This window comes from Sturnira hondurensis, unplaced genomic scaffold (assembly GCF_014824575.4).
Source record: "Sturnira hondurensis isolate 20B ecotype Veracruz unplaced genomic scaffold, ASM1482457v3 Scaffold0003213, whole genome shotgun sequence".
NCBI classification, from domain to species: domain Eukaryota; kingdom Metazoa; phylum Chordata; class Mammalia; order Chiroptera; family Phyllostomidae; genus Sturnira; species Sturnira hondurensis.
The window spans coordinates 423,682-448,734 of record NW_028075844.1 but is presented as its reverse complement, the minus strand read 5'-3'; the positions used below and the strand labels follow the sequence as shown (position 1 = coordinate 448,734).

Genomic DNA, 25,053 nt, shown 5'->3' with positions numbered 1-25,053 from the left:
GTTCAAGTGTCTTAACCCAGGTCTCCCCTCCAGTTCAAAACTGGGGTGAGGCTTTGGAGATCCAAAGTGGTAGTTCTTTGCAGCCCTCCCATCCCACCTGCTTCCCATCCCACACTACGGGGTACGGCGACCTGCCCCGGTCCGAGACCCCAAAATCTAGAAGAGGAAGATCTGACCTTGGCTCTTAGGAAACCGGTTAAGGGACCTTATCCTGGGCCACGTCGGGAAATATGGTCTTTTAAGGTACAAAGAAATCACTTCCGGGTTAAAATATGCAAGTGGGCGTGACTCTGGGGGGGTCCCTTCACCCCACCCCCCGCAAACCCCGCTCCCAACTGGCGTTGAATATTCCTGCTACCCGAAACTTGCGGTTTTCTGGGTTCCGGTTGTTGACAGGCACCAAAGCTTCCGTTTTTGCTTCATGTACGCTTTGCGCATGCTCGGAGCTCTAGTCCGCGGGTCCACGGAACATTGTTTTATTACCAAAAACTACATTTCCCAGAAGATGGCATGAGTGGGCGGGGCTTCATCTCCCCTAGAGGAGGGGCGCGGCGCTCCGAGCGGACGCTGAGTCTGTGACCTCTTTTCTTTCTTTTATTTAATACAAAATTAGTGTGTCCGCACACAGGGCCCGCGCCAGGCCAGACCCTGTGCGAACCGGGCAGCTCGGCCTGGCTCCTTAGAAGGTGAAGCCGAGGTGCACTTGAAGAACGAGTGAGCCCCTTCCTGCCTCTTCTCCTGGAGTTTGGAACTGTCAAGCTCCAGCTCCCACCCTCTCTCAGGTTCAAGACCCCTGCGCTGCCCATGCCGTGGGGCCAGTCGCGCTTGGGGGCCTGGCGGGGCCTGCCTGGCCCGTGAGGATTTGCACCAGCAGGTCGGTGGCAAGCATGTGCGACGGCTCCTCGAAGCCGATGGTCAGCAGCTGCTGGTAGTCTCCAGGAGGCTGCGGACACACAATCCTGGGAGCCGGGGACAGACAAGTCTGGACGTGAGTGCCTCCTGCTTCTCGGGAGCCTCTCCCCTCGAGTGAGAGAGGTTGTGGCTGAAAGAGGCTTTGTTTCAGCTGGGGGTGGGAAGAATTCTGGGGGAAAGTGGTTTCCTTATTGATGAGAAACCTAGAGGGGTTTCTAGGAGGCTGAAATACTTATCCCTGACCTGGGCAATCACTCAGCTAGCTAGTTGTGTGTCCTTGGGCAGGTAACAACCTCCCTGAGTACCTGTTTCTTTGTAAAATGGGGCTAATAAGTATAGACCTCAGTGAGTTTTTCAGGGCACAATAAAATGTTATCTTTATTACCAAGGTTAACAATGTCGGGGGAGGTAGATAGTTTTTGGTGGGGTTCTGCCCTACCCTCCAGAGCCCATACCAACCTTACCACCGCCCTAGCTCCTACCAGGAATAAAGATCATCTTCAGCTGGTCCTAGGGGCACCCATCGGCCGATAGACCACAGCTTCTGAATCTGGGGGCATGAATTGGCCGGACTTTTGCCTGTGTCTTCCCATGTATCTCGATAGCACAGGAAGTAGCTGGGGGTGGGGAGGGGAGAGAGACAGTGATTAAGAGTAAGCAGTTTCCTAGTTTCTTCTGTTTAGGGGTTTAGTTTTGGAGGTAAGGTAGAAATTCATCAGAAGTTGCTTCAAGTTTTAGATAGGGGTGTGTGACTCAATACTGGGGTCCTTTCTCCCTGCCAGACTATTTTTAAGATGAGGACTTTTATTTTTGATTGGGGGATGAATTTTTTAAAAGGTGAGGTTGGCCTTTCAAAGGTCCTTGGTTTCCTGCATGATTTTCCACACCTTGATGGTGGTTGTTCAGTGGCCCACATTGGCACTCTCCATAGAGGGGGTGGGGACTTTGGTTCTGGTAAGCAGACTCACTAATCCACATGGGAATCTTGCCCCTGGCTGCTGGGCTCTGGGGTAGTTTCCAGGTTCCAACGCATCTTCTTATAGAGATACCGGGGAAAGCGGCTGGCGGTGTAGGCAGCAGGGGCACAGTATCTGAAGATGGACACCTCATGGGAAGGACTGATGGAGAACCTCCCGCAGAAGAAGCAGGAGATGCTGGCAGGAGATGGGAGAGTAAGAAAGGACCCTTGTCTTGTGCTGTGAACCCCTCTTGTGCTGTGGACCCCTCTACCCCCCCACCAATCCCAGTCTCCCACCCTTTTACCTTAGGGGCTCTGTCTCCTCCAGGTCCACAAACCCAAAGGAGGCATACATGAGCACCAGCTGTTCCAGGCGCAGGGTCAGCTGTTGGGAGATCTCCAACAGCTGCATGGAAGAGGGGACATCTTAAGATTAGCTCCTGCCAGGAGTACCCCCTTCCCCCACCACCAGACTGAGAGATGAAAAAAGGGGCATGGGGGGTCTAAGAAAATGGCCCCACACACCCCCTTTCGAACCAGCTCCTGCAAGCCTCCATAGATGGGGGGCACACTCCGAGCAGCTGCCTCCAGGTATAGAAAGTAGGGCTCACACATCTTTAAGAAGGTGGGCATGGCCTTTGCCAGCTGTTCCTTCTGAACTCGGTCCCTGCTAAAGGGAGAAGAGGAACTTCATCTGGGGTCCCTCACCGCCCCCCTCATTCCTCCCATTCTATTCACCCTCCACCTTTGTCCCTGATCTGGACCTCTGTTACAATGCTCCCACCCCCAGTGACAGGCCTTTGTCAGAGCCTCTTCCAGGACAGACTGCATCACAACTATTTGAAACACTTGTTAGCATGCTGACACCTGAATCCCATAACTGATTTTTGACTTGAAATTCTCTGCAGGGTGGAGCCCAGAAACCTAGGGTTTAAACAGCCTCCCAGAACCAGTCCCTTTTTCCAAGGGCTGGGAATGACATTCTTCTTTATGGTCTCAAACTGGTAGCCAGCTGGCCAAATCTAGCTCAGATAGGTTTTATTTAGCCTGCCCAGGGTCCAAAACCTAAGCCATCAATTAAAAGCTGAGAAAAAGTCCTAGAGATTTGGCAACCTGGGTGCCCACATAATATCAGACACTCCCTAACCCCAAATGGTACACATCTCGCATCATTCTTCCAAAATGGATTTCTAATCAGCCAGCTTCATTCATTATCTCTGGCTCCTAATGGCTTTTAAGTTTGTGACTCTGGTGTGCTCCCCCTGCTTATCCAATCATCCTCCCTCTGTCTCTGTATCCACGGGGATCCTGGGACCCTGGGACCCTGCCCAGCAACACCTGTAGAGCAAGAAGCCTTGGAAATCATCCGCCTTCTTGAGCAGGTAGCGGAGCTGCTCGGTGATGGGGCTGAACATGGTGTCCAAGGGTAGGCGAGGTGTGGGCCCGGGGTCCAGGGCCAGAGGCTCCGGGGAAGGGGTAGAAGGGGAGGAGGCCTTGGGCAGCTGCCCCGGAAAGTTCTCCGGTTCCTCCTGGGCTTCGTTCCCAGGTTGGTCAGGGGGCATCGGCCAGGAGGGGTCTTCGCAGGACTGTGCCCCAGGTTCCAAGCCGTCTGAGGGCGGTGCTTCCCCAGTGCCCGCAGGGAGCGGCCCCAGGAACCACTCCTCGGTAGCCATCGTGGGGCTGGAGGAAGGGATCGGAGCTCTTTAAGTCTCCACCGCTTTGGTTGGCCGAGGGTTCGACCCCGCCCTAAGAACCTCTTACTCGCCTGGGCAGGGAGCACGGCCCAGTCCACCTCACCCCAGCTTCAACCTCTCCTCCAGCGCCTATCCGCGCGGAGGGAGTTCGTCTTGTTTGAATTTCAACAAGCAGGAGGGGCGCTCGGGGCAGCTCGGGGCAGCTCGGGTCTGCTCGGGTCCGCTTGGGCGCGCGCTCCAGCAATCCAGCGGCGGGCGGCAGGGTGGGGGCGCGGGGGCAACCTGGGCTGGCACTGACGCGGCCATGTCCGGGGGGTGTCGTCCGAAGGCCAACGCCGCCTTTTTCTTCGAGGCGGTTTCCTAGGGAAGGGGTGTCTCTACAGCGCTTCCAGACCCTGGAGCGCAGGAATATAAAGGTAGACATCCTCCCACCACCCGCAGAGCCTCTGACTCCGGGTCCCGAAATCTGTATTTTAAAAACTAATGGAGTTAATAAAAACCGCTTAAGAACTTAAGTAGAGACTTAAAATTACTATTACTAATAAAATTCTTCACTTGGAAAAAATTTCCCATTCCATGATTTCATTTGATACCCATCTCTTCCTATTTTATTTCGATATAATTCTTTAAATTTACTTTTAGAGACGAGAAGGGAGGGAGAGAAACACAGGTGTGAGAAGTAATCTGTTGTCTTTCATATGTGCCCCAACAGGGGACCGAACCTGCAACCCAGGTATGTGTCCTGACCAGGAATCAAACCCAGGACGTTTTGCTTGGTAGAGCAAAGCCAAACCAAGCCAGGGCTGCCTTGTTCCTTTTATGGAGGATCTTGTGGCTTGGGGATCCTGCCATGGATCCAGAACTGACCCCTGCTCCCACAGTTGTAGCATGAAAAGGCTGTTATATATAGACATATGAAGCCAAATACATTAATTATACTTAAAGACTGGGTAAAGTGCCTACAGGTGTTCCATCCCACCCTGTGTGACCCTCAGCAAGTATCTCTACTGGAGGGAGCCAGGTGCCTTGTCTATAAAGTGGGTTTTTACATGCTCTGCCTCATGGGGCCAGAGACAGCAGAGAATATATAAGCCCGGTTAACTGCTAGTCACTCAAACATTAGAGCACCTACTGTGCCCTGACACGGTTCTGGATGGGGAGATCACAGAACGAAGCAATACCCTGTCCTAAAGCAGTCACAATTACAGCTGGCTGCGAGGCAGCCCCATTCACTACCTGTCTCCAAGAACAATTCAGTCCTAAGCCAACTCTCCTGTGAGGCTAGTGTGGCTCTTCAATGCCCCTCCCCCAATGCATGAAACGGGACTCCTAGTCTTTATTTTTTAAACTTTATTTAAAAAACCTTCGGTGCAATATTAAAAAGCAATACAGCCAGCTGGAGCAACAACTAACAGAAAGGGGAGGAGTAGGGAAGACCCACAGACCCCACCCCAGCTGTTCCTAGGGGATGGAGGCTGGGGGCAGACTAAAAAGGGGCCTGGTTGGTGGGGGAGGGAAGAAAGACCACCCACCAAAATGAACAGGCAGAACAAATCATTTATATAGGAAACATCTGGCTGAACTGAAGATCTAGGCCCCCATTTTTCCCCCCAAAATGTCCTAGGCTTGGGGTAAGGGTTGGCCTCCTGGGGTGAAATGAGCAGGCCCTGTCCCATCCCACACTCCTCCATTACAGAGTGGGATGTACTGGAGGCCAGATGTGTGTGTTGGGGACACACTGGGAAGAGATGAGTAGGTAAGAGTGCCTCCTCATTGGAATCTGTTATGAGAACTGAGAGTATCCCTGGTCCAACTCCTGGACTCTGGGGGTCTTGGGTGAGATGGGGCTGGAATGGGTAAGGGCAAGGGCGAGGCTGGGCACTCAGCCTAGAAAGCCATCAGGGTCATCATCCTCAAAGTGGCCTTGTTGGAGCACCTTGATGTGGTGCTCATAGATTTTCAGTGCTGGGCCAAGGCGGATGGACAGACCAGTTAGCACATCTGTCCGCTGCATGAGCAGAAGAGACTTGCCATCAATTTCCTGGACACAACAAAGAGACGAGAGTTCAATTTTAGAGCAAATTCCCACTAAAGCCTTGGGATGGAGGGAAAGTCCAGGGTTGGGGACTCACCTGTTCTTGGAAAGCTGTTGCCTGCTCAGGGAAGCCTGCCTCTGTGAAATATTCTACCACATCCATCACTGTCCACTCTACGGGGTCAGCTGGCTTCTCTTTACGCCCAGAACTGTGTTGGAACAGAGGGAACCAGTGAGCAGTGATGCTCCTCTGGTTCTGCCACACCACCCAGGGCACCACCCTCATGTTTCAAAGACCCCAACTTACGAACAGCCAAAGGGGGTCCCATCCACCCCAGGCAAGGCTGGTTTTCCTGGGGGCAAAGGCACAGGGGATGGGGAGTCTGGTCCAGTGGCAGCAGAGACTAGGAAAGAAAAAGCATCTCCCTGTTGTTTTGTCTTGGGGAGTGGTTTCGCCTCACTAGGCACCGTCCCCTACCCAGAAGAGTCTTACCTGATCCCCCTTCCTTATTCAAGGCTGCCATGGAGAACACCTGGCGGGTGCCACTGCCTGGCGCTGGTCCCCGCCCTTCATCCTGGCCCTGGTGGGGTCCACAGGGTGTCCACTCCTTGACCCTCTCCTTGGCACTCTGAGGACCCCGCTCACCATTAAGCTGGTGGTGCTGGGCACCTGCAGGACGGTCACTCTCAGGTACCTCGGAGCCCTCAGACACATTGTCTTCATCATCTTCCTCTTCATCATCATCTTCCTCTTCTTCCTTCTCAAGCAGTCGCTCTTCTCCACTTCTCTGGTGCCAGGGAGAAAGGCATAAAAGGTTAACAGCTATTCTGGCCCTGGACCCAGTCCCTGAGATCTTGGACAGAGCGCTGTACCTAAGGGCCACCTTTAATATCAAGGCAGATTAACTTTTACACATTCACTCGGTGCCAACCTCTGTGTTAATAAAATCCCCTGTAGTCAAACCTCACTAAACTCGATCAACAACCCCAAGAGGTCGCTACTGTTGCTAAGCCGCGTTTTATACAAGAGGAAACTGAGGCTCGGAAAGATTAAAGTCACTTACCAAGGTCACTTACGCACCAAGCCCACAGGGGAAAAGCGCAAAACCCAAGCTGCCGGGTTCCTCCCGAGACTCGCGCCCCCGCCACCAACTTCGGCCGCACCTGCCCACCGCGCGGCGCCCTCCCTACCCAGCGCGCTCACCTTGCTTCGAGACGCTCGGGCGCTGGCGGCCGGCGGCGCCCGTCCGGGCCTCTCCCCGCGGGACAGCGCGGGCGCTCCGAGGCGGGTGCGCTCCAGGCGGACTCGTGCGGCCGCCTCCTCTTGCACGCGGCCACGGGTCAAGCGGCCGCCCGCCCCGCCGCTGCCCCCGAGGTAGCGCACGACTTCCCGCAGGCTCACGGGCCGCGCAGGGCCGCCAGCCCGCGCCGCGCCCCCCTCCGGCGGCTGCTGTGGCTGCGGTGGCGGCGGCTGCTGCTGCTGTGGCGGCGCCGGCGGCTGCGGCGCCGGCGGCAGCGGAGGCTCCCGGGCGGCGACGGCGGGAGGGGGAGCGCGACGCGGGCCGGTCGGANCGGCGCGGCGGTGGCGGGGCCCCCACGGGGGGCGCGCGGTGGAGCCGGCGGGGTGGCTCCGCGCCGGGGCGGCTGGACGCGCGCCGCGTTGCGGTAGGAGATGCTCCCCTTGTAGCTGACCCGGAGCACGGCGCGCTGCTGGATCAGTTTCTCGAGCTCGGCGCGCGTGCGCTCCGGCTCCGGGCCGTGCCGCCGCCGCACCATCCGGCAGATGCGCTCCAGGTCCGGCCGCGCCTTGCGCGAGCGCAGCGAGTCGATGGTGTCCAGGATCCACTCTTGGTAGTGCGGAGAAGCAGCGGACGACGAGGCAGCGGCCGCCGTGGTGGCGGCCGCCGCCGTCTCCGGCGGGGGTAGGGCCGGGGGCCCCGCCATGCCTCCCGCCCGGCCCGGCTGCACCGTGCGCGCTGCCTCCCTCCCAGCGCGGCGCCCCCCTCCCCACCTCCCCTCCCTCCGCCGCTGCCCGCCTCCTCCTCCTCCTCCCCCCCCCCGGGGGGCGCAGCGCCTCGGCGGAGCGGCGGCGGCGCTGCTGTTTCTTTGCAGAAAAAAAAAGAGAGAGAGATAGAAAACAGTGAGAGAGAAAGAAAAGAGAGGAAAAAAATGCACACACTCACTCACTCGCACGCACACACAGACCCGCTTCTGCTGGGCGCGCGCGGGGCCGGGGATGCGAGGAGGGAGGAGGGGAGCGCGGCGCGGCCGGCCCCTCCCCGCCGCCGCCGCCGCCGCACGCGCGCCCTGCGCCCGGGACACTCCGGCCCCCCTTCCTTCCCTCCCTCCCTCCCTCCGCCCCGCCGCCCGCCTTCCTCCCTCCCACCCCCACGCGCCCGCTTTTAAGGTGGAGCCCGGGCCCCCCGCCCGCCCGCCCGCCCCCTTTACCCTGTGCTCTGGCTCACTCCAGCTCGCACCGACCCCCCCCCCTTACAACTCCCGCGCGCTTTTTAAGGAGGCGCCGCGGAGTTGGCGCCGGGGCGGGGGCGGGGGAAAGCAGCGGGCGGGGGAGGGGGAGGGGAGCGCTGGGGGGGGAGGGGAGAGGGGGCGGGCTGGGCGGACGGGCGGCTCTCGGCCGCCCTCCAGCCATTGGGCGCGGGACCCAGACGTCCCCGGCGCCCAGCCCCCATCTCCACGCCTCCCAGGCGCGCTCCGCTCTCGGGACCGCACTTACCGGGAATTTGCCGCTCGCGGGTCGGGCTGCCGTGCTTGTCCGGCGCTGCGGGAACCCTCGGGCCGCAGCCACCTCAGTGCCCTTAGGGTTGAGAAGGCGGGGCAGGGGACGCTCACCGTCTTCTCCACCCTGACCGCTCCCAACCCGGGTCGCCCCCCTTCCCGCAGCTCTGCCTTCCAGCGCGCCGGCCCCAGAGTCTCCCTGGATCTCGCTTTTGGCCCGGGGCTGTACGCCGAAGGGTCACGATGCAAACCCGTGAATTCGGGGTTATAGGACAGTTTGGCGCCCCCTTCTTCTGCTGGGCCTGGTGGGGAGTGGCGGAAGTCAGCTAAACCTGGTTTTACAGGGACTCCAGCCCAAGTCCCGATAAGCCTGGACGCTGGGGTGAGAAATTCCCTTTCTAGCCTTCCCGGGGGTGTGTGGGCGTGTGTATATGGGGGTGTTTGACCAAAGTCGGGAACACCGGCGACACTTTTTTTTTAAACAAAACTTTATTGGTAATAGTTTTCAAATATGTTTACAACAGCACACTGTTCAAGAGGAAGTCACGTCCTTCCCAGCACACCGGTTGAATCACCCTGCGCCCACCCGGGGCCCCACCCCAGGCCTGAGAGCTCCTCCTGGGATGGGGACAAATTATGAGAGGAACAGATTTGGGGTTGAATAGGGGCTCCCCACTTTTCTATTCAGAGAAATGCACAAGTGGAGGAAGGGCTGACAGCTAAGCAGAGGAGCACCCAGGACGAGGGGGCGGGGCTGTTGGGTGAATAAAACAGCCTCTCCCTAACAATCCTGGCCTTGAACCGGGCGTAGGTGGGCATTACATCCTTTTGTGGGGGGCAAGGGAGGGGTTGCCTTCCCAACTGAGCTGAGAGGAGGCTGGACATTAAAATCTAGCTGAGAATAAAATTCAGATGTCTGGGGAAGTACTGCTGGGAGAAAGATCCTGGGCTTGGGGCTCCCCCTCTATCTTTTGGGGGACAACTCCTCTTTGGCAAGGAGAGGGGCAGCTGCTCTGGGTCCCAAAGCCCAAGGGTGAAGAAAGGTCTGTTGGGGCAGGAGGCGGTAGGGGATTCTTAAAGGGGCTGAGTCAGCCCCTTGGCAGGGGAGTGGGGATTAGCAGCTTGGGGGAGAGGTTAGAAGCCCAGCTCTTTCCTTTACAAGTCAGTCTGCTTCCCAGCCTTGTTAAAATGGATCTGGGGGGTGGAGGGATGGGAGGAGAGCATAGGAAGTTGGGAGGGAGGCACTGGTGGAACTTAAACAAGTTTGTAAATTGTTTTTTAAAAAAATTCTAGCAAGTAGCCCATTGCACATGTCACTAAAATCTCTCCTTCCCAGTTCCTCTGAGTGGTAGGTTGGCCATTCTTTTCTCCCTTATCAAGTTTGCTGGTGGTTTGGTGAGGGAGGTGGGGAGTGAAAGGGGCTGGAGTTAAGTTTGGGCCCCCTTTTCCACACCCTATCCCTGGATACACTAGCAAGACCTGGTCTGACTAGAACTGAGACACATTTAAAATAGGCGGAAGTGGGCTGTGGTGGAGGAAGGCAAAAGCATCAAGGAGGGCAGGAGGGCAAAGGGGGTGAGGGGGAGCAGCTGGTGTTTCTGTCCCTCTGAATATCTGGGCTTCCTGCTCCCCTACCCTGGAGGTTGGGGTGGGGGTGAAATTAGATGCAGGGAACTCTGGGGCCCTCTGGCTGTTCGATCCAACCCTCCCACCCACCACCCACAAAAAAAGAAAGAAAACCCTTGGGGGTACAGGCACACCCCTAAAACTCAGAAAACTCCTTGCCACACTTCTCATTGATGGACACTCGGATCTCTTCCTCTTCATAGTCGTCAAAGTTACTTGTGTCCCCAGGGCCTTTAAACTTTGGTATGAAGGGAGCTTCCACCTGGAGAGGGGTCAAGAACCACCCAGACCTCAGCAGTCAACATAATCCTTGTGAAAACAGTAAATACAAGTGGCCTAACATTCAGGAGATAATTTACTTGGACTCAGGCCTAAGCTTAGCATTAGGGTGTGGACTCACCTTAACCCCCAAATCTTATAGCCACCTCACCAATGGGGAAATGCCTTTCCAGAAGATGGTCTTCTGCCCAGTGACCCCACAATCCCATTTCTAGAACCCCACTGCTCTCAGCTGTCCCAGTGAGAAATGATCCAGAGCCCATGACCCACTTGCAAATTCTTCTCCCCTTTCCATCTCTCCACTGGCAGCCTTCCCTAGTTCTTGGCCTGCCCCCAAAGCCCTCAGGATACCCAGACAGGGGGCCCCACCTTCCTCTGGTAGATGGCAATCCAGTCAGTTGTGGCAAACCATTTGTGGTTCTTGATGTCGTTCACCCCGTTCTTGAGGTTCCCGAAGCGCTTGGTAAGATCCACCTGCAGGAGGTTCCGCAGCAGATCCTTCAGGTCAGAGCTGAAGTGGGAAGGGAACCGCACCTGAGGGTGGGGATGGGGGTGACACGGACAAGGTTGGAAACTGGCCTGGAACTTGGGGACCCATAACACTGTCTTCGCTATCCAACAGTCCTATGGGACAGAAGACCAAGTTGAGTGTGCACTGGAATCCCATTAAAACAGTTAATCAGGCCTGTTGGAGTTTCTGATTCAAAAGGTCTGGGTTGAGGCCTGGCATTTCTGGGTAGTTCCCTGGCTATGCTGATGGTGCTGCAGAAGGAGCCACCTTGAGATTGTCACTCCAAGTACTGTGATGGTTCCCATTTTAGAGAAGAAGAAACTGAGGCTTGGAAGGGTTAGACAGCTTTCCCAAGGTCACACAGAGGGGCAGGATAGGGTGGCTCCACCTTGGGTCTGTTAGACTCCAGAACTTGTGTTTTTAGCCACTGTTTCCTAAGGTGGCTCTGCTGGGGTCTGAAGACTTCAGAAATATCCACGCTTATGAGAGAAATGATTGTTTTTCTATTTCTCTCTCTGCATAGCTATGGCTCTTCCATTCTTTAAAGCTCTGTTCAAATATTCTAGAAATTTCCCCCAAATGCTTTGAACCCATGGCCTCATATGCAACTATTCACTGGATTCACAGCTACAAGAACCAATTTCCAGCACTGCTCTGCCTCTTACAGGCTGTGACCTTGGCCATGGCCTTTAACCTCTCTGGGTCTGTTCTTGCCTTTCTGGCATGGGGCAGATATCTCAGGGTTGCAGGAGGGAGATAATACTGCTGAGGGTGCGTGGGAACTGTGAAATGCTACAAAGAAGAGAGTTATGCTCTTCTCCTCTTCCCCCCTGGAACCTTCCACGGCCTTTTCTTTGTTTTCTACATTCCCAAATTGGGCCATTCTCTTGGCAATTTCTATTGTGCCCAGTGGCAGACACCTCACCTTTCCCTGTTTTGTGCCCCCACTATGCAGCTGGTGATTTCCCTCCACCTCTCTGAGAGGCAGGTGGCTGGTTCCTCAGTTCTCAAGTGGGTAAGATGAGGCTCAGAGGGGGAAGGCACTTGCACGGGGCTTCAAAGCCAAGGGGTGGCCAAGCTGGGCCCTGGAGTCAGGTTGTTGCACCCGGGCTGAACCAGGAGTTGCTTCCACCACTTCCTGGGCCAGGTGGAGGAATGGTTGTGTCCTCCCCGTGAGATGGGAAAGCTGAAGACAAAAGTAGGGTTCCCAGCCTCTCTCGGGCCCTTGGATCTTGGACCAGACATGTCCACTCTCCACACCTCAGCTTCCTCAGTCCCCCAGAGTGCTGGGTAGGATGGGGGGCAGTACACTCGGGTAGTGGGTGCTCGAGGCACTCTGCGGATGCTAGCTCTCACAGTCCCCTTCCCCGCACACTCTGAGTTATAAACTCTGAATCTGAGAAAGGGAATATGGGGAGCATACCCCCAATATCCCCAGTGGGTCTGGAAACAGATCCATTAGCTTTTCTGCTATGGAACTTGTGAAAACTCACACTAAGGGGTATGTATGACTAGGGGCGAGTAGAGCCTCACATAGCACAGGGCAAGAGGGCAGGTAAGACTTGGGGTTTTGGAAGCCCTTGGGAGATTGGCATTATGGGTCCAGGAATAGCCAGTGAGGTTGTGTGAGGTGTTCACCTCAATTAGTATGGCTGATGCACCTGGCTTCAATGTCTGGCCTGACAATGAACTTCTAGACTGTTCCAGCAATAACGGTGGGTGGGGAAGGGTCTGTTCTGGGTGGAGCCCCTGCATCCAGGCCTTACCTTTCCAGAAACAATCTTCTCGTAGATCTGAATGGGCTGGTCAGCAAAGAAGGGCGGGTAGCCAGCTGCCATCTCGTAGATGAGAACCCCCAGGGCCCACCAGTCCACAGCCTTGTTGTAGCCCTGGAGTGAGAAGGGGGTGTGTGATGAGGAGAAAAGGGTGAAGAGGAGGCATGGGCGAAGTGGGCCTTGGTGAGGGGTAGGGAGGTGCCTACTTTGCTCAGGATGATCTCAGGGGCCAGGTACTCGGGGGTCCCACACAAGGTCCAGGTGCGGCCCTTCACACGCTTGGCAAAACCAAAGTCTGTCACCTGTGGGTACAGGCGTGGGGTTGGTTGACAGGGAGGGAAAGAAGGTCCAGGTCACGGCCACCAGGGGTTCTCTTTTGCCCCACCCAGCAGTCACCTGAATATAGCCCTGCTGGTCTATGAGAAGGTTCTCCGGTTTCAGGTCCCGGTAGATGAGATCCAGTGAGTGCAGGTACTCGAAGGTCAGGACAATCTGGGCAGCATAGAAGCGGGCATGGGGCTCGCTGGTGGGGACAGGTAGAGAGGGGATGGGTGAGCAAGGGTGGCCACGGTCAGCAGGAGCCACCCACCCCCAAACTGTCTAGCAGGTGGGCCTACAGAGTGGCCTCCAGCCCAGCTTTCCAAAATGGGTAAGACAAGCCCCAAATGGGCCTATTCACATAGCGCTCCAAACTGGAAATAGCCCAGATGTCCATCAACAGAAGAATGGCATCACAGACTGTGACAGATTCATACAATGGAACACTACCCAACACTGCCCTAGGACAAATGATTAATATGTCGGGGTGGTGATCTGCCAAGAAAGGCACTCGAGGGAATTTTCTGGGGTGATGAAATGCTCAATATGGTGTTTTGGGTGGTGGTATCACAAATGTATGCAACTGTCAAAAACTCATGGAACAGCCTTGGAAGACCTGTGCATTTCAGTGTATATAAAATGCATAGCTATGTACAAAAACAAAATAAAACAACAGCATAAGTTTAAAAACTGCATAAAATTGCCAACTTAAATGGTGATACTTAAGTTACCATGTTTGTTGTTTCATGGCAGTTGAGTCACTGAAGATTCCTCAGCTCAGGGGGCAATGAGAATGCACAGGGACCTGGACAGGCCAACTCTATGTCCCCAGAGGGCTTGGCTGTATGGTGTTGCCTGTGGACACCCCCAGGCTTGGTGTGGCTGAGGGGCGTTCACTCACCTGAACCTTCCGATCCGCCGTAGGTGTGAGAACATTTCCCCGCCAGGCACATACTCCATGACCATGTATAAATTTGAGTTGTCCTGTGAGGAGCAGCAGCTGATCAGGGACCTGTTCCCCAAGCCCTGGGCCCTGCCAATCTAGGCTCCTATATGAAGCACATGCCAAGCACCAGGCACTTGGCTCACTGAACTACCTGTCTCCTTTCCCTCTGCCCACGAGGAAAGAGGAACAGCCATTATCCTGTTTACAGGGGTGGTGGGGGGGCGGGTCTGGTAGGGGACGTGAAAGCGGGGGCTGGCTACAGGAGCCTGGGCAGGAGAGGGGGTTCCATGGCAGCTCATGTATGTGATTGTCCTGAGCAAGGCTCCTGGGCCATAGTTTTGTCATCTGTAAAATGGAATCAGGATAGGATACAAAATTTGGGCCAACACCCCCAAATAAAAGTGTGAGTCTTCTTGCTAAAAAAAAATAATTATGAATTTCAAGACGGCAGCAGTAGGGCATGACACCAAGCACAGGCCCTGTGACCGCCTGGGTGGCAGGCCCTACTCAGACTTTCACAACTCTTGAAGTCCAGCTTAGGCCAGCACCCAAAATAGTTCACACGGGACACTCATGGTGTGTTTAGAATGGTAACGACAACCTTCTGATTCCCAGTTTACAGATGAGAAAACTGAGCCTCAGGGCAGAGAAGTCCCTCACCAGGGTCAAGGGTGCAAGGGGTGCTAAGCTAGGACTTGAACCCAGGTTGTGTGTCAGGTTTTTGTAGACAGAGCAGTGATTTTGAGGGATGTCATCCAGGTTGAGTGACATGGACATCCAAGGTTATCAAGTAGACAGACCCAGTGGTTGAACTTGGGTGTATCAGAGCCCCAGGCTGACTATTTATACATCAATGCATGGGCCCACCTTCCAGGGCAGCCACGGGTTGTTCTCAGCCCCAGGCATGGTTTCCCTCTCTGCCCCCTCTACTCGCCAATGGCTGGGACCCAGCATAGTGACCCCGGTCCCACCTTGAAGGAGAACTCCAGTCTGACAAGGAACGGAAAGTTGACAGCCTGTAGGATGCGCTTCTCATTCAGGGTGTGCTCGATCTGTTTCAGCTTTACCACCTGCAGGTGGGAGGGGTGGAGAGGGGGAGGTATGAGAGGGCCCTCATCACCCTGGCTCCTGGAAGTAGGGGTGCCAGGGCCAGGGTTCCTGTGAGTGTTTGTGGCCTGTGGAGCCTTAGGTATGGTGCTGAGGACACAACAAAAAAGGCTGCCCCAGGCTGCCTGTCCCCACATAGCACGCGGTTCAGGGCAAGAACACGAGTCCCGGGGCCTCTAAGCCCAGAGGGATCAGAACCATGAATGGGGGAAGCTTGGGGCCTGAGGATGCCCAGATGAGGCACAGGGCAAAGTCTGGGGCAGGGGTCATCAGAGAAGGCTTCTTGGAGGAGGGGCAGCAGAGCTGAACACAGAAAGACAGGCAAGAATAGTGCCCAAGGAATAGGGGATTCACAAAACACTCCTCTGCATCTAGAGCACCCCTACACATCCACCTGAGCCACAGGCTAATTCCTCCTCAGCCCTCGGTTATCCCCAACCCACACCTCGTATGTAGTGATGGGAACCGTGAGGATTATGTATGTACTGTGAGCATGCCAGTTCTGAAGCCCAGAGAAGGACAATGACTTGCCTAAGGTCACAGGCAGCTAGTTAACAGCTGGCTGGTGTGTCACACACAGGCAGCCTGGCTGCTCAGTCAGCTCTGAACCCTTGTGCTGGGGCCTTTTCTGCTTTGCTCATAGCGGTATCCTTTGAGTCTGTACCTTCCCTGCCCAGTACCATGCACACTAGCTTTGTATGGCCGTTGAGTGCTTAAATGTGGCTGGGAGACTGCGGAACTGAGTTTAACATTTTAAATATCACCCTGGCTGGTATGGCTAAGTGGACTGAGTGCCGGCCTATGCACCAAAACATTACAGGCTCTACCCCAGTCAGGGCACAGGCCTGGGTTGCAGGCTGGGGCTCCAGCTGGAGCCCTATAAAGGGCAACTGACTGATGTGTCTCTCTCACACTAGTGCTTTCTCCCTCTCTTTCTCCCTCCCTTCCCATCTCTCTAAAGTAAATAAATAGAACCTAAACATTTTTTTAAATATCTAAAGTGAACATTTAAAAATTAACACTTGACATAAACTTTTAAGCCTGTCTGGAACAACTTGGGCTATGTCAATCTGCTTTTTTAACTTCTCTACTTCTTTTTGTCTTTCCAATGAAAATTTAATATCAGAACAGAGATATGTTGTAAGTGTAAAATGCACACTGGATTTTGAAGACCTGGTATGGAAAAAAATGTAAAATGTCTCATTAATGATATTTTACATTGGTTACATACATTGAAATGATAATAGATACACTGGGTTAATTACAAAATAGTGTTAAAATGCAGTTCACCTGTTTCTTTTAAGGGGGCTTCTAGAAAACTTAAAATCATATGTAACTTGTGTGCCATTTCTACTGGACAGCACTGCTTTAGAGTAGTGCCTGGCATAAGCAGGGTGTCAAAAATATTTACAGAAAGCAGGTCTATGTAAATACCACCTCCCCCAAGAAGACCTCCGGCTTCCTGGAAAACAGGTTAGGTGTCTAACCCAGTGCCTGATTTCCCTTGGTGGCTGGCCTGGAAGGGAACCTCATGAAGGCGGCATGGTGCCCTGTGGCCCTCAGATCCGGCACATGGTGGGGGCTCAAGAGGTAGGTGGTGAATGTATGGATGGGAACAGTTCTACAGGCAGCAGGTAGGGCTGGGCTGCAGGGCAGAGCTGAACTCACCTTCTGTTTGTCCAGGATCTTCATGGCGAAGTGGTTCCCAGTCTCCTTGTGTTTCACTAGCATCACCCGCCCAAAGGAGCCCGTGCCAAGGGTCTTGATTCGTTCAAACTGATCCAAATGGGCTGTATTCTATGGGTGGAGGGGTTGGGGGAGTCAGAGACACTCTTCCCTGTGACCTACTGGGCCAAGGTCTGGGGCATCTTCTCTGCTACCAGCAGAGGAGACCCTGAGGAGCAGGGGGAGCAATGGGTCGAGGACAGGGGGGCGGAAAAACAAGATGGCGAAGGGCACATTCCTTGAGGCAAGTGGCAGGGGCCAGATATGGCCCTGGCTTGGGGCCCAGGACCTGCCAGCAGCTGTGTGGGACAAGGGGCCACCAGATGTAGGGAATGGTAGGGTGACAAAGCCTGACGGTGGGTGACTGGGTGCCTCTGCCCAGGAGCCCCCATGGGTGTCTAGGCACCTTCCACAGGGCCCCAAATCCTAGCCACATCACAGGGATAAAGCTGGAAGACAGGGCAAGCAGCCTGCCCCTCCCAGGGCTCTGTACCCAGGGGGCTTACCTGAGCAGGATTTTCCCATTTTTTAAGAAAATCTTCTTTGGCTTTGGCTAAGAATTCTTTCACTGGAAGGGAAAGAGGGGTGAGTTAGATGGAGACCCCATGTCATTGGGGCAGGCCCAGACTATTTCTGGGGAGATGCCCACTTGTGGAAAGTGGGGTACAGCTATTTCAACCAGTGTCATCTTTTCTTTCCCAGGGACTTTGGGTGCCCTGGCTGAGTCTGAAGGCAGCTTTGCGGGGGGGGGGGGGGGGGGGGGGGGGGTATCCTGACCTGGGCTGGAGCCTGGGTCCCCTTTACTACAGAGTGGTGGGACCCACCTTTAGCTCTTCCAAAATGGGGTACAGGGCAACTCGGGGGTCACTCTCAGGGGGACAGAGGGCAGTACCCAGGCCAGCCCACCCCCACTTGCCCCAGTTCTGACCAACATTCCACGGCCAGGGACGACGCCAGCTGAGGTATTTATAGCCTCAGGATTTGGCTGTTCCTCAGGCCCCTTCTCTGGGGAGGCTGGTCAGGGTGGAGGCCTCTGGGGCTCGGGTAGCAGGCGCCCTTGGGGGCTCAGCTGTCGCCTGGGTCCCAGCTGGGCCTGTTCCCACTTTTGCCAATTCAGTGGCCCTGGCTCCAGAGCTGGTTCTAGGGAAGCCTCACCTAATGTCCACTCCCCAAGGGTCCCTCTGTACCCCAAGAATAATTTCCCAGTGGGAAGACCCTGAGCCTGCTGCTTTGTCTCCACTATCTCATCAGATTAGCTCGACAACTTTCCTTTTATCCTTCTTCCCATTTAACACTCTAAGAAACTGAGGCTTGAAAAGAGTCATCCTTGCCAGCGCCCTGAGGCAGACCAGCAAATCAGTGAAGGACCAGGACTCTGGGACTGAGATCAAGCTCAGATCCCAGTCAGATCCCTGATAAACTGTGTGACCGTAGGCAACTGACTTTAATTCTCTGGGCCTCAGTTTTCCTCATCCGTAAAATGGGAATAATAACAGTAGTGAGCTGGTGGGGTGTTGTGAGGACTGAAGAGTTAATCTTGGCAAAGGGTGCTGGAGAGTGGCCTGCACGAGGTCCATGCCACATAACTGTCAATTATTAATTTTGCTTTCAAGTATTTAAAAAAGTTGAGATAGAAAATACAGGTGATACATTGAGTGCTCAAATCTTAAATGTGTGGCTTAGTGGATTTGTACATTACAGAGTTATTCTTGTAACTAGCCCCTGGGACGGGCATGCTGTTGCTCAGGGACTGTGCCTGTGCGCCAGCCCCATACTGAACACTTTCTATGCTTAAGTCCTACCCTGATGGCTCGGAGCTGCTATGACTCTCCTTGTTCAGAGGAGAAGACTGACCAGGCCTGAGGTCGCCTGCTGGACCCCACTGCTCACAAATTAACTGGTTTGCTCCTGGCAGGTCGTAGTGCACTAGGGTGACCCACAGACAGACCTGTCCTCGATCCCTGATGTGTTTGGATGGTTGCCACCCTGAGGGATCCTGCACATTTGTACTTTGGCCTTGCCTGTCACCTGTGTGTCCCACACATATGTAGTTCCGGGAGTCCCACACAGCCTGTGGGCAGCCACCACTCCTCCACTGTCCCCAAAGCTTCCCCTTAGCATTCAGACAGAAGAGGCTTCCATGGGGCTCTAAGAGTGGCAGGTGGAGGAGCCATGAAAGTCCTATAAAGAATGTCTGGGCAAAGAGAGGGCAGTCGAGGAATGGTCAGGAATATACTAGGCTGGTGCCTGGCTGGGCCACCAACTGTCTGAAAGACCTCTCTGAATCTGGGGATGGCAGCACATCCAATGCTTTCCCTAGCAGAATCTTTTCTGACATATACCACCTTCTTCAGATACTCCAACGTACACACTAAATTCTGAATGAAGATGGAGGAGAGGGTACCCTCCTAGAACTCTTAAATTCACCCATGCAGGAAGGCAGGGAGAGGTGGGCTTGTGAGGAATCCAGAATGCCTGCTCCCACTTCCCCTTTTGCTTTCAGCCAACCCAGAGAACTGCCATCTCCTGCTTTTATGACTTGGGTACCTCACTAAAAGGCTCCACAGGGTGCCTTGGTCCTAGCATAGCTCTTCTCTGTACCCTCTGGTGCTATCGGCTTGCCAGATTTGGGGCTGGGGCACAAGGGAGGGGCAGTGCCAGGAGGAACAGGCAGATAAAGAGGAATGATGGAGGGACCCCCAGCCAGCAGCCCCACACTCACCTCTGCTTACCACCTTCTCCAGCAGAGGGTGCAGTGGAGGTTAGGGGTAGAGTGGGATGGGGTGATCTGGGGCTTGTCTGCCCGACCAGGGAGGCTCAGGGTGCTGGCTGCAGCTTAGGCGCCCAGAGGGTGTGTCGCAAGTAGCTCAGGAAACGAATAGTCAGGTGGGCCCAGAGGAGTAGCTGTAGCCATAGCTGGAAGGTGATCTCTGAGTCCCCATCCTGGCCACTGCTTGACCCCAGATCCATCCTAGGCTACACTGGGATCTCCCTGGAATCTTCTCTATGCCGGAGAACCAGGTACATGCAGAGCTTCCGTGCTGGTTTCCTCAGGAGGGCCTCGGGGGACCCCAGAGGAGGAGCTGGTTGCCAGGGAAGCATTTAAAGGTGCCTGCTCCTGGCTGGCCAAGATTTGCAAAGGCCCTCCTTGGCAGGAGGAGGCAGCGGGAAGCTTCTCCCCAAGATATTCCTCCTGGCTGGCCTGTCTATCCCAGGGGTGGGGTGTTAAAGCTAACTTCCCATTCCAGGGACTTCACTGCTCCCAGGGTGACAGACCCTGCCTTCCCCAGTGGGTGTTAGGGAAAGATGGTACCTGATGTGCCCAGGGCACTGCCCAGTGGGCAGAGGAGAAGGAGTTAAGGTTTAGGCCTAGGCAGCAGCCAGGGGCTCCCTGGGGGCTAAAGAGGCCCCTGAGCTCCATTAATTAGCAGAAATAGCAGCTGGAGAGAAAGGCAGGGAAGGGAGTCGGGTGGGGGTTAGAGGGTACGAGAGCCACTTTGTCTCCTCCCAAAATCCTGCTACCCTGAGAGAGAAATGGGTACATCTGGCTTTTTCTTGTTCCTACGCAGGAGTGGAGAGTGGAACGGCATCCTGGGATGTCCTTGGCCTCTGTCAAACCTTGCCCTGTGCTTGGCTCTGCTCTAGGCCATGGAAGTCCAAACCGGAAACGAAAGGCTAAACCCAGGGCTGGGGGAAGGGGAGGCTGCCTTTACCATCTTCCTCCTTCTTTCCAGATCCCAAAAGAAGTGGAAGGTCAGTGGCAGCTTCTCCCACAGAGCCCAGCACCCATGGCCCTTCTGACAACAGGAAGTGGCAAAGAAGGGAAACCCAGCCAGCTGCTGACTTGTGAAATCTGCTGCCCTGTCCATGTCTTCCACAGGGAAGATGCCAGCCTCCATCCCGGTTTGGATTTGATTTGGGCTCATAAAGAGAACCCCAGACACCCCTCGGAAAGCCAGGACCACAGCAGGAAGCAGGAGCTCAGCCTTAGATTTCTGAGACAAATCTCAGTACTTTCTGCCCACCCAAACCTGGTTGTCCAAGGAGTTCTGGGGCAGGGATGCCAAACCTGGGCTGGGACTCCTACTGCAGGCTGGCTGATTCCCCCAGTCTAGCTTGGATCCGCTGCTCTGAGCTGGAGCATCCCCCAGTCTGAGCTGGACCCCAACATTGGGCAGGACCACTCCAGTCCGATGGATCCCCATTCTCTACTGGACCATTTGACCTTAACTCCATCTGGACATCGCCGTTCTAACCTGGACTCCATCACTGAGCTGGGCCCCAACACTGGGCTGGACTACCCACTGCCTTGCTCTGAGCTGGACCCTGCTCTGGGTGGTCCATACTCCCTTGCTATTCCCCAGGCCCCCAGCCCAGAGTTGTAAGGGGGGGGAGTTCCAGGGCCAACCAGAAGTCCACAGACTTTTTCTCTCTACCTGCTCCCCAAACCCTACTGCAGCCCCTCCTTGACTTCGGGGGCAGAGTGCCTGGAGAGTTGCTATAGCAACAGGGTTCAGCCTCACCATCGTTGGGGTTGGAAGCCATCACTCAGTCTTTCAAGGCACCAGAACTATGGTGGCTGGGAAGGCTCAAGAGACCTGCTGCACCAACTTGGCTGTCCATCCCCAGAAACCTGCCTATAGGAGGAGTCAGGAAGTTGTGGGGGTGGTGACAGGAAAAGAAACCCAACCTGGGCCAGGGGGTGCAGGGGAGGGACAGATAGGACCTTCAAGTTTCTGTAGGCCTGACTGGGCTATGGGAAAAAGTGACCTTGGCAAGATCCTCTTGGGCATCCTTACAACTGCCAATGCACAGGTGTCCAACTCTCTTATAATTCTGTAGGATGTTAGACGGCGGCAATTCCCATCCAGGGACTTCTTGGGGCCACTTTTCTTTTTTTTTTTTCTTTTTTTCTTTTTTATTTTTTTAAATATAATTTTTATTTAATTCTTGTTCAAGTACAGGTTTCTGTCTTATATTCCCAGCCCTGCCCACCCCCCGTCCAGTGCTCCCCACCTCCCTCCCATTTCCGCCCCCTCACTTTTCCCTCTTAGAACCCGGATCTGCTAGTTTCTAGAGCCTGAGGGAGGTGTCTGGGGATTCCCTTTCACCAGCCCTACCCCTTCCCCCGTGGGCCAGCTCCCAGGGGTGATTTTGCCCAGTGCCAGCCAAGGCCTGAGCCCCACTTGGCTGCCTATCCCAGGGGCCTCTTGGGGCCACTGCCCTCTCTCAATTTCTCCAGCTTGCTCAGAGCCAGGTGCTAGGACTTTCTTCCTCTGCTGTCTTAGCATCTTGCCCAGGTCCCTGCTGACGGCTTTGGCACCTTTGGGTACAGATTTTCCCCACCCCACCCAAGGACTTGCTCTAGACAGATTCCTGCTGTTTTGGGGGGAGGCTGACACTACTGCCCTGGCACCAGACGGCAGCACGGAGGGCTGCAGGGTCCCTAAGTAGTGCCTATTAAGGCTTGGGCATTCTTCTTACCCTAGTATGGCTGGTGTCTAGCAGATGAAATTCAGGTGCCCCCTGCAGGCTGGCCTGGCTACTGCCCCTAACTCCCACCCCACATCATTCCAATTACAAGAGGGCAAATTTTGTATAACTGCATCCTTTCATAATGAGAGTTCCAAGCAAAGAGGGGCTTCCTTCTTTATCTTATTCCTTCTCTGAGAGCCCCTGCAAGTCCCTGGAAAGAATTACAGCCTAGAGCATTTCCCAAAATGTGACATGGGTCCCAGTGGCATGGCATGAAATTTCAGGGATGTTTCACTTTTCTAGTCACATTGTATTTCAATGTGTAGCAGAGAGAATATAACTGGTACAGCAATCCCATTATTTTATTTATATTACTGCTCAGGATAGATCAAAGTTTACATCTGAACAAAAGTAAGTCAAAATGTTCATTATTTTAAATTAAGAAAATAAAGATGAATAGAGTAAAAACCAGGAAGATAACTTGAGAATGTCTGGGTTGGAAAATTCTGGGGTCCAGGAAGTTGGCTGGTAGGCAGATATGGATGTGAATCCTGCCTCTGTGACATCATCTATGTCAAAATCAGAGAGTCAGGGAGAAAATTCAGAAAACAGCCTGTTACGAAAATCACTCGAGCAGACAGATCTATGGAAACCATTTAGCCTGGCATATCCTAGGTTCCCAATAAATAGGGGCCCTATTTCTCCATGATGGTCCATTCCTGGGTGTCTGCCTTGTGCTCTGAGAGAATTAGTGGTTCCTTTTGGAGTCTAAGATCTTTTTCCCTGTGCAGTATCCTGCCCCCCCCACAACTACATGTGTTTGATATGCTTGAAAGTTTTCCAGGACTAGGTCATCTCCCCAACTTTCAACTGAGCCACTGCAATATATAGCTGCCTGCCTCCACCTTCTACCTCCCAGGCCTCACCTGCTTCGGGGCCCAGCCCCTCCCTCTCTGTCTAGTCCCCTCCAAGCTCATGCCCAGACCTTTTTTTGGTCACTACCCACCTGCTCCTCTGTCATCAAGTACTCAGCTACAGGCACTTGCCTCCGTGTCCCCCACCCATCGGTGACATGTCAGCCCTCCCATGGCTGCTCAGTGACTCTGAGTTCTGCCCTTTGAATCCATGTGAGAATAAAGTTCCCTGGTTTTCATGACCAGGTCTTTCTGGGAAGGAGCATTTATGGGACTCAAGACACCGGGGTTTGAGATCAATAACTGAAGGGCACATTTGGATGTGGCTTCCCTTTTCAGCTCTGATTATTTCTGGGTAATGGGAAGTAGATCCTGAGGTCCAGCTTTAGGCTTGGAGTGATAACAATTTAAGAGTTGGAGGGATTGGGGAAGAGGATAGAGGCCACTTCCAAAGGCATGCCCAGATACAGAATCTCTTTTTCTGGTCAGCTTGAAGAAGACAACATAATTTGGGGGCTGAAGAAGAGAACAAGTCTCTTTCTGGCTGAGCCCTGGGAATGATCAGAATCTGTCCCTTGGCAAAGTAAGTCATTAGATGTCACCTATTACTCTCCTCAACTGCCATCCCCTGAGTTCTCTTTCTCACCATTCCAGCCCAAGCTAAATGAGCCTTGTTAAACTCAGACATTCCTCATCCCCCACTTTCCATCCTCAGCCAGGAGCGGGTGAAGAAGCCCAGGGGACTGGGTGAATGATGGAGCCTCAGTTGTGAAACAACCATTTATTACTGAGGGGCCCTCCAAGGATTCTAGAGCTCACTGCACAGCAGGAGATGGAAAGGGGCTCTGCTGCCACCCCCAAACCCCAACCTGGGAAGGAAGAAGAAATGAACCCCAGCTAGATGAGCTCAAACTTGGCTTTGGACACACTGAAGCAGTTCTCTAGGTTCATAAACAGTCTGCTACCTCAGCCAGGGACAGTTACTTGCTAGGAGGAGAGAACACAAGCAGAGCAGCAGAGTGACAGAGTGACAGGATGAGAGAGGGGCAGAGGGACCCAGAAAGAACTGTCCCCCATGCCAAGTGACACAGAAAGGGAAAACAACGCTGGAGGTGGCTCTGGGAAAAGCTCAAGGGGGCAGAGTGGGTTTGGAGGGGGGCTGTAGTAAGGTGAAGAGGAAAAGGGCAGGAGAAAGATGGCGGGGTTGGAAGGGGGAGGGGTGTGGTCACCAAGTGGCCAAGGTCCCTATGGGGTGGAGACAGACCCCACAGCACTCTCAAGACTGGAAGAAGGCTGGGTCAGGGCCTGGTGGTGGGTCCCATCTATGGGAGAGGTGAGAGAGGAAGTATGAGGATAAGAATCTGGATAAAGGGTCCAGGAAAGTAGAGAGTGAGGTGGTGGCAGGGCTCCATGTGGGGCCCCAGCGGTCATATGTGCCATGGTTGGCAGTGACAGCTGGGTGGGGGGGCACAGTTTTTGCAGTGTGGGGCGGCCTTTGGCAAGGGGACCCCTACAGGGGGGTCTTCTGCGGGCTCTTGGCCCTAACCTTGGATAGGCAGGGGGAGGGGCACTGGGGGGTAAGCAGAGAGAAATGGGGGGGCACGTGGGGGAGGGGCCAGACGATGATGGACAGGGCGAGGGCTGACAGCACGGTCCCGGATTGGAGTCACGGCCTGAGCACTCACCACTCTCCTGCTCGCTGCCCTTCTTGGCTGCGGCGGCGTTGCCCATCGCGGCGGTGGCGGCGGTCGGGGCCGGTCCCGGAGCTGAGGTGCGGCGGGTGCTGGCGGCTGCCGGCGGCCCCGGAGCGTGCTGGGCGGCGGCGGCGGCAGCAGCCCCTCGGGTTGCTGCGCTGGCTGCGGCGCCGCGACCCCCGCCAAGCCCCTGCTTCCCGCGTCTCTCCGCGCCCGCCCGGGAACCTCAGCCCAAGTCCGCTGCTGCTGTCTGTCTGTGACGCTCCCACATCCCACACTCATTGGTTCAGGCCGCTCTGAGTGACGGCACCACACTGCCGTCTATTGGCCCTCTGCGACCCTCAAGCG

At 54.8% G+C, this 25,053-nt stretch overlaps 2 protein-coding genes and 1 long non-coding RNA gene across 3 annotated transcripts; 1 reads left to right on the top strand and 2 right to left on the bottom strand.

The window, feature by feature from the left end:
- The first annotated feature begins 381 nt into the window (after positions 1–381).
- LOC118984086 (uncharacterized) lies at positions 382–4,088 on the top strand. Its single transcript, XR_005065861.1, has 3 exons — positions 382–988; positions 1,927–2,084; positions 2,199–4,088. It is a non-coding gene; the product is annotated as an uncharacterized LOC118984086 (long non-coding RNA).
- Positions 4,089–4,903: 815 nt separating this feature from the next.
- Positions 4,904–7,607, bottom strand: SAMD1 (sterile alpha motif domain containing 1). The gene is given in 6 exon segments (XM_037041803.1): positions 4,904–5,605; positions 5,697–5,808; positions 5,907–6,003; positions 6,093–6,387; positions 6,804–7,171; positions 7,174–7,607. Coding segments are annotated over 6 exon segments (1,401 nt in total). The 5' UTR covers positions 7,544–7,607; the 3' UTR covers positions 4,904–5,446.
- A 1,199-nt stretch (positions 7,608–8,806) lies between these two features.
- Positions 8,807–24,742, bottom strand: PRKACA (protein kinase cAMP-activated catalytic subunit alpha). The gene is made up of 10 exons (XM_037041805.1): positions 24,697–24,742; positions 17,129–17,190; positions 16,566–16,694; positions 14,762–14,860; positions 13,746–13,828; positions 12,923–13,049; positions 12,733–12,828; positions 12,518–12,640; positions 10,610–10,774; positions 8,807–10,223 (listed from the first exon to the last, which is right to left on the bottom strand). The coding sequence occupies exons 1-10, from the start codon at positions 24,740–24,742 to the stop codon at positions 10,098–10,100; spliced, it is 1,056 nt and encodes a 351-aa protein (XP_036897700.1). The 3' UTR covers positions 8,807–10,097.
- Positions 24,743–25,053: the final 311 nt, after the last annotated feature.